Source organism: Triticum dicoccoides, chromosome 3B (assembly GCF_002162155.2).
Source record: "Triticum dicoccoides isolate Atlit2015 ecotype Zavitan chromosome 3B, WEW_v2.0, whole genome shotgun sequence".
Classification (NCBI taxonomy): Eukaryota; Viridiplantae; Streptophyta; class Magnoliopsida; order Poales; family Poaceae; genus Triticum; species Triticum dicoccoides.
Window position 1 is genome coordinate 472,986,062 of NC_041385.1, and position 7,758 is coordinate 472,993,819.

At 47.2% G+C, this 7,758-nt stretch overlaps 2 protein-coding genes across 4 annotated transcripts in view; one reads left to right on the forward strand and one right to left on the reverse strand.

The window, feature by feature from the left end:
* The window catches only part of LOC119276605 (anoctamin-like protein Os01g0706700), a 9,517-nt gene extending 7,077 nt beyond the window's left edge, over positions 1 to 2,440 (forward strand). For both annotated transcript variants that reach the window (XM_037557730.1, XM_037557731.1), the window contains exons 9-16: positions 628 to 760; positions 831 to 944; positions 1,049 to 1,119; positions 1,216 to 1,346; positions 1,478 to 1,560; positions 1,656 to 1,763; positions 1,845 to 2,003; positions 2,125 to 2,440. In XM_037557730.1, coding sequence (XP_037413627.1) covers positions 628 to 760; positions 831 to 944; positions 1,049 to 1,119; positions 1,216 to 1,346; positions 1,478 to 1,560; positions 1,656 to 1,763; positions 1,845 to 2,003; positions 2,125 to 2,235 — 910 coding nt within the window. In that variant the 3' untranslated portion in view covers positions 2,236 to 2,440. The remainder of the gene's footprint in view (positions 1 to 627; positions 761 to 830; positions 945 to 1,048; positions 1,120 to 1,215; positions 1,347 to 1,477; positions 1,561 to 1,655; positions 1,764 to 1,844; positions 2,004 to 2,124) is intronic.
* Positions 2,441 to 5,410: 2,970 nt separating this feature from the next.
* LOC119276606 (60S ribosomal protein L28-1-like) lies at positions 5,411 to 7,269 on the reverse strand. Of its 2 annotated transcripts, none has more exons than XM_037557732.1 (4): positions 7,118 to 7,269; positions 6,554 to 6,711; positions 6,304 to 6,470; positions 5,411 to 5,749 (listed from the first exon to the last, which is right to left on the reverse strand). In XM_037557732.1, the coding sequence occupies exons 2-4, from the start codon at positions 6,699 to 6,701 to the stop codon at positions 5,633 to 5,635; spliced, it is 432 nt and encodes a 143-aa protein (XP_037413629.1). In that variant the 5' UTR covers positions 6,702 to 6,711; positions 7,118 to 7,269; the 3' UTR covers positions 5,411 to 5,632. The 2 variants fall into 2 exon arrangements, with proteins under 2 accessions (XP_037413629.1, XP_037413630.1); XM_037557733.1 differs by having other exon boundaries at positions 6,554 to 6,706; positions 7,118 to 7,221.
* Between the last annotated feature and the right edge of the window lie 489 nt (positions 7,270 to 7,758).

Consider the following 7,758-nt stretch of genomic DNA (forward strand, 5'->3'; position numbering starts at 1 on the left):
GCGCGATGGTGGAGTAGTTGATGACGACAGGCCGCCGCGCGAACTGCCGGCGCTCCTCGAGGCGTAGGTAGGCGACGGCCTTCTCAAAAGTCGGAGGAGTGAGAAGCGTGAAGGTTGGAACTAGGGTTAGGGCGGGTGCGGAGGGAGGCAGCGGCGGCGGTAGGGTTGGAAGGCGGAGGCGGCAGCGGCGGTGGTAGGCTTGGAAGGTGGAGGCGGCAGCGGCGGTGGTAGGGTTGGAAGGTGGAGGCGGCAGCGGCGGCGTTGGGTAGGGGGTGGGGAGAGGGTAGCGGCAGCGGGTGGAGGTGAAGGGAGTGGCGGCGGCTTAGGGAGAGATCGAGAGGTAGGCTGATACCATGTGGAATAGGATTTGATGCAGGACAATTGTGTTCACATCATGGGGTGCCCATATATAGCACGTACGTGGGTAGTTCCGTCCACTGTTATGACCCTAAATTACAAATACATGTACGTGTACACTTGGGACACGCACAATTATCTCTCAACAACCATCACACTGTGCTAGTGACTTGCTAGCTAGTTTTTCTCATGTCTTGACTGTGATTGTAAACTGCACAATTATCTATTGACTATGCCAATTTGATCTGCTATATTTTTTTCCATTTTTAGGTATGTCTTGACTGCACTATATCTTGTTGCAATTCAGTATTATACAAGGATTGGTGGGAAGGTGTCTGTCATTCTAATAAAGTATGAAAACAACCAAGGAGAACAGTCTAGTGCTGATAGTTTGATTTATAAGGTAAACACTATGACACAACAAAGCTGGTTCATGCTTTAAGTTAAGCTTCTTACTACTTGTGCATGTGCAGGTTTTCGGTCTATACTTCATGCAATCATATATTGGGTTGTTTTACCATGCTTCCCTTTATCGTGACATTTTGACACTCCGGAAAGTCCTTATTCAACGTCTAGTCGTGTCTCAGGTATTTGCACTCTGCAATGCAAGTACACCCTCTGTTCCTAAATGTAGGTTTCATTATCGGGTATGATGAGGCCGTACACTATGATGATATATTTAAATTTCTAGGTGTTGGAAAATCTGATTGAGAATTCTATTCCTTATCTCAAATACAGCTACAAGAAGTACAGTGCTGTTCAGTAAGTTTTGTTGCCTGTATATTCTTTGCCCTGCACTCCTGCTATTCTTATTTCCAGGCCAATAGAAGAATGTAAGAAACCCCTCTCATTTTGTAGCAAGAAAAGACAAGAGAGAGAATCACCATCAGGGAAGTCAGTTCGATTATCAACAAGAGTGGAGAAAGAATATTTAAAACCCTCTTATACTGCAAGCATTGGAGAAGAGCTCGAGGATGGTCTGTTTGATGGTAATAATGATAAGTAGTTGCTGTGCTCAGTTGCTATAGTAGTTTGCATAGTATTTGGTTTATATGTAGTCTGTGCCACTTTTGCTGATCTGACAATGGCATTTGTGCTTCCGTTGTTGAATCCATTGCAGATTTTCTTGAGCTAGCTCTTCAGTTTGGGATGATCATGATGTTTGCTTGCGCCTTTCCATTGATATTCTGCTTTGCTGCTCTGGTATGTGGTTACGACGACAGTTTACAATCATGTACTCATGCTTGATATGCTTAGCTGCACATGTTTTAGTTCTTAAAAAACCATCTTCATGACAGAACAATGCAACTGAAATAAGAGCGGATGCATTGAAGTTGTTAGTCATGTTGAAAAGACCTGTTCCCCGTGCTGCAGCTACAATTGGAGCGTGGTTGAACATATTCCAGGTTCATTAACACTACTGTTTTGCACTACTGCTATCGGCACATGCACTATCTGGATGTTCATTGTAATATTACTCTTTTCAGTTCCTGATCGTAATGGCAATCTGCACCAACTGCTTGCTTCTTGTTTGTCTATACGACGAGGAGGGTAAATGGCGGATTGAGCCAGGACTCGCGGCAATCCTTATAATGGAGCATGCTCTCCTCTTAGTCAAGTTTGGCTTCTCGCACTTTGTCCCTGAGGTGATTTTCTTCACCGTTACGCTTTGTGCATATGTAGTGGTATTTGTGTCAATGCCTTTGTTTGCGGCACAAATTTGTCTTAGAAACTAAATGTGGGCTTTTCCTCTTTTTGTTCAATTAGGAGCCTGCATGGGTGAGAGCAAATCGGGTAAAGTATGTAGCTCAGGCACAGACTGTCTGCTCTCAACAACTATTGAGGAGCATTTCAAAACTTGATAGGAAATGGGAGTGAGGAGCATTACCACCTTCAGTATTTAGAAGGCAAAGCTAGTTTTGTAAACTAGGATAGAGCAGAGATTTGTCAATCTCGTGTAGGTAGTGTAGAAATTTTAGTGCTCTAATTACTGACCTCCTGGTGTTGCTAACTGTTCCCATTGGTAAATGTATATATTGCTACATAATTTATAGGAGATTGGGTGGGGGCATGTTGCCCATCATTGTGAGGCTGTTACGGATGGTTTCCTTGCAAGCGAGATACATCTGTGGTGTGAGTATTATTTTGAGGACCATGGTTCACAACAGTACAAAGTTAGCCCGTCAATTTGCCGAGGAAAAAAAAACGTGCTTGCTGCTGTTTATTGTTATTCACAAGTAGGTACTACTCCCTCTGTTTTGTACTAAATCAGCGACATTTATTTTTGGGACAGAGGGAGGGAGTATCATAATTTTTTTTGCGTTTAAACCTGAGAGCTTTTATTCAACGAACGAGCTCCTGGCATCATCAGCCAAAAAGCTGGTGAGCAGGAAAGTGGGTCTCAAGTCAGTCCAACTCTCGGTGACCACCAGTGTACATGCATGTTTTGCACAAAGGTGGGCCGGTACATTGGCTGCTCGCATTACATGTTGAATAAAAAAGAAGAAAAAGTAGCAGCTAGCTCTCCAATTTCGACAAGTAAAGGTGCCACCACAAAGAGGCTGTTGTGGCGAGTGTTCCAGAGATTAACAATCTCCAGGCAATCCGTTTCCATTATCACATGTGAGAAGCCCCGTAGATTTGCAAAAATAACTCCATCTCGAAGCGCAAACGTCTCACCGATAAAAGGATCCGTGACCCCAATATGAGGTTTACTCCAAGCACCCAACAAGGTTGTGTTAGAACGTGCTACACCACCCACACCCACCTTGTCGGAATCCATACTCAAAGCTGCATCCGTGTTGATCTTAACCACCCCTGAGTCCGGCGGTCTCCAACCATGACCTGGTAGCACTGCAGCATGAGAATGCGGGATATCCAGCAATGCCAAGTCCTCCCGAATCCGCCTCACCGAAGTGAAAGGCTCCAGCTGGTCATCATCATGAGTCACTCGATTTCTCGAGTGCCAGATTGCCCACATAACAGAGATCATTTGGGCCCTTTCAGTGTCCGTGAATTGATCATCACATATGATATCACGAGACCATGTATCAGGGTGCAGCCGCGGCCGTCGAACGCCAAAGAGACCGTGAGCCTGCTCCCAGAAAAGTTTGGCATGAGAGCAATGCACTAAGGCGTGCATGAGATCCTCATCCATTGCATGGCAGACATTGCATCTGCTTATAGGTTTAATATGACGACCGAAGCGTGCACTCATCTGGAAGAATGCGACGAATAACCCGCCACCAGAATACACGTACCTTCGGCAAAACCCTAAGCTTCCAAAGCGACTTCCACATCCGTTCATCGGTCTGTGAGGAGTTTGTAACCGCCCCTTCCTCTTGAGCTAGCCGCTCTTTCCGAGTCACGAGAGCACGGTACGCAGATTTTACGGAGTAGTTGCCGCTTCTTTCAAAAACCCAAGCTCGAAAATCATCACCCCCATTGTGGCGCAAGGGGATATTCAATATGGCGTCGGCGTCCGGTCGAATGAAAACATTGTAGATCAATTCCCGCCGCCACGTCCCGTTGTCATGGTCGATGAGCTCACCGACGGTGGCAAGAGTCCCTCCCGGCATCACCGTAGGGGACAGAGATGAAAGGCCCGGGATCCACTTATCTTCCCAAATCGAGATAGTGTTGCCGTCCCCCACCCTCTTAATGAGACCAACATGGAGAGCTTCCCTTCCGGCGATGATCGCTCGCCAAATAGCAGACGATGTGTGTGGTACTGAAGCCTCCATAAAATCACAATCCGGAAAATAACGCCCCTTCATCACTTGGGCACATAAAGAGTTAGGATTAGTAATAAATCTCCATCCATGCTTACCAAGCAGTGCCAGGTTGAATAACTCAAGATCGCGAAAACTCATTCCTCCCTAACACTTCGGTGATGCAAGTTTCTCCCACGATAGCCAATGCATAGATCGTCGATCAAGAGATCCACTCCACCAGAATTTGGCCATACTAGTGGTGAGGCCTTTGCAAACCTTCTTCGTTAGACGAAAACAACTCATACTGAAGGTTGGAATGGCCTGGATCACTGATTTAATAAGAGTTTCCCTCCCAGCACAAGCTAGTAGCCGCTCTGCCCATCCATTCATTTTGCTCCTGGATCTGTCCCCAATATGGTCAAAAGTCTCACTAGGAGTATCATATTTGCTGCCCAAATTTTATGCTACTGTATTTGTTAAGAATGGGAGAGACATAGATCGGAGTACATACAACGAATTAATGAATGAATTAATGAAATCTTCAGCAGCATCTTGTTGGCCGTCGCCTGTAGATGGTTACCAGTCATATCAGTGTCGTTCCTGGATTGATGGCTGTGAAGTGCCATCAGTTGTCCAGTCCAAGCCGAATCATCTTTCGCCGCCCGCGTTCCGGTGCTCCGACGAGCCGTCGCTCTTCTCAGGCCAGGCGCCGAAGCTCAGCTGGCGCACCAGCGCCCCGACCGCCTTGGCCCATCGCTGGATGTCGCCCTTGAGCTTGTCAGGCTCTATGTCCGCGAGCGCGCCGGCTGCTAGGCCAGACAAGAGGCGGTCATACCTCGCGCCGCTGGACGACGGCTTCGGCAAGCCGGCGCCCGCTTCCTCGGTGGCCCTCTGGCCGACTGACATGCCAGCGGGGTCTTGGTTTCTTCGGTGAAATTGTGGATTATAGGTGGCAGCTGGGTTTTATACCGGTACGGGTAGAGATGTGGGTGTCCCGCACGGTTTGTCAAGAGTGGGTTTGGCTCCATGGTTCCTTCCAAGATGCCCCAAGGTTTCGCGTCCAAGGAATCGACTTTCCATATGGCGTAGATTTTGACTGTTAAATTTGTTCCGTGGCGTTAAATTTCTTTGGATGCTCACGGAATACTTGAACCAACCAATTCAAAGGTTGAAAGAAGAAACCGTGTAGCACGATCGACAGAAGAAAAAGTAAAATACAAATTCAAGTTGCATACTTAAATTCCCACGCAAAATACCAAGTTGATATAAGTTAGCACTTAAACGAGCACATGCATAACAGAAAAACACGCATCACCAGCAGTCCCAACTCCAAGCAACTCAGCAAAAACAATAAATGTGGAAGGCCAATAATTGTGGAAATGATTTCAAGAGGCTTCACAACATAGTCATGGGTACAGATATAGAACCTACTGAGAAAACTTGGGCCAGTATGCAGAGCACACCATTCATCATATTCAACCTCCATACTCTTAGAACAAATCTAAAAAGCTGGAAACATAAACCAACGGATCCACAAAACAAGCTCATTGGCCCCTCAGTGCTTACTGCCTGTTCTTCTTCTTGACACCGGACTTGGCAACCTGGAGGCTGCGGTAAACTGCGCTCAGTCTTGCAAGAGCAGGCTTGGTCAAGTCAGGCCTGTAGTAGTTGTCACTGACCTGGAAAGCAAGAAGAATTAACCATTAGATCAAGAAAACAAATGAGGTCGACACGGTTTAACAGGAGGACATCTTAAGCAGCATTTCTCCACTTTGTAACCACCAAAGAAAGGACCATTTCCAGCTAGTACCATTGAAAACCAAGCACAAACAGGCAGGGGCGGTTTACAAGACAGGCATTCCATTTTTTACTGAATTAAAGCTTTTTCCACATTAAGGCTCAACTCAGTCACAAGTGAATGTCACATACTAGATACAACCATACAGCGTTACAAATAGAAAGTAAATATGTATTCTTCAAATATTAGAGCAAGTTTATAGAGTAATGTTCCAGGTTGATTAAAAGCATTACATCTGCGGATTTCATAACACAGTCCCTTTAGAAGATTAGAGATGGGACTGTACAAACTCAGCAGTCAAGCGACCGAAACACTGGAATGGTTGCTACAGGTTATATTTCCAATAGCAGTTGTCATTTAGAGTACTTAATCTAGAACATCCAGTGTCACAACTTAATCATAAAAGAACAAATATGGTTGTTTTGATGCTAATACCTGGTTCTTGACAGCCTTGGCCATCTTGCGGAACTCCTTGCGCATGACAGTCTTGTGGGTGAACGCAGCAGGCTTGTTCTGCTTCTTTGACTTGGTTGTGGAGAGGACCACAGTCATCTCCTTCTCAGCAGCTGGCTGCACCGTCACAGTCTTCTTGTTTGCCAGGCCTGAAAACCAATCTGTCAGTGGACGAAGAGACACTCATAGCATCCGAAAATCAAACAATCAGGGGAGGTCAATAACCACTGACCAGAGTACTTGTAGGAGTGGACATTGTAGAGGTTGTTGGGCTCCTTGCTGAACTGGACCTTGGCATTGCTGTTGCCGAACTGCTTGATCAGGAAGCAGTTGTTCTTCCTGACAAGCTCCCAGACCAGAGAATCCGAAACCGTCGCCATTTATCCTAACCTAAAAAAAACACATGTCAACCACTCAACATGAAGCCGAGCATAAATCTAAGTACTATCGCCATAGCAACGACCCCAACAGACGCCAGATTTCTTGCACCTAAGCTAATCTAGAGTACTATCGGACGAGATACAGCTGAGCAGACGAACACATACTGATATGAAAATAAATCATCTGACTGGTTTCGAACAAATAAACTACGCTGTACAACCGATTCAAACAGTATGGCATATACGATGCGAGAGCATACCTAGGAACACTAGAGATTTCACCCGTAAACCTAAATCTCTAGCGCCTCAAATCCCGAATGGGTCGGGACTGTGGGAGCAAATTGAACAATTGGGAGTTGATAGAGTGGCCTCGTAGGGGCGGAGGCCGTGGAAAGGAGGGAAAGGCTTCTTCTCACCGGTGATTGGAGTGACGCGCCGCCGATCTGCTTCGTCCCGGGGTTCGTGTGTGGCGGCTGCGGTAGCGGGGCGAGTTTTGGGGCCTCGCTTTTATAGTACTGCGGCGCTCGTAAACCCTAGGCCCGGCTGGCTGCTTTATGGGCTGGACTGGAGTGGGCTGAGCTGTTCTCCTGGGCATCCAGCTGATTCTATATTTAGTGTCTCAAACAAAAAGCTGATTCTATATCCAGAAATAAGAATAGGAGCTCTCCTCCCGACTCCTCAGCGATTTGGCATTCCTGGCCGTTGGATCTGGCCGCTTGATGTATTTTCGGCCGTTGGATCCAGAGGTGAGAGGACCTCGTCCGTTGGATAAAAAAAAGTTACTGATGGAATGAATAGTTACCTCTCGTTCCTGCCACCGCGTGTAAATTCGTTGCCCCGTCGAGGGCATTTTCGTCATTTCGCCTACAGGTGTATAAAAGGAGGCCGCTCCGCTTGGGGATGACCTAGCCGCTCCCCAGCCCGCACTCGCGCCCCCTCCCTCGTCCTCGCCGCCCCGCCCGCATCGCCCGCCCTCTCCTCTCCCTCTCCCTCCGTCAGTCCTCGCCGCCCCGCCCGCATCGCCGCTGCCCCGCCTGCATCGCCCCGTCCTCTCCTC

What these genes read in the sequence shown, in the direction of transcription:
- LOC119276606 (XM_037557732.1), bottom strand. Translation starts at nt 6,701, where the DNA reads ATGGCGACGGTTTCGGATTCTCTGGTCTGGGAGCTTGTCAGGAAGAAC. An exon ending in CCACTCCTACAAGTACTCTG is followed by an intron (nt 6,471 to 6,553) that starts GTCAGTGGTTAT and finishes ATTGGTTTTCAG; the next exon opens with GCCTGGCAAACAAGAAGACT. An exon ending in CCAAGGCTGTCAAGAACCAG is followed by an intron (nt 5,750 to 6,303) that starts GTATTAGCATCA and finishes CTTGCTTTCCAG; the next exon opens with GTCAGTGACAACTACTACAG.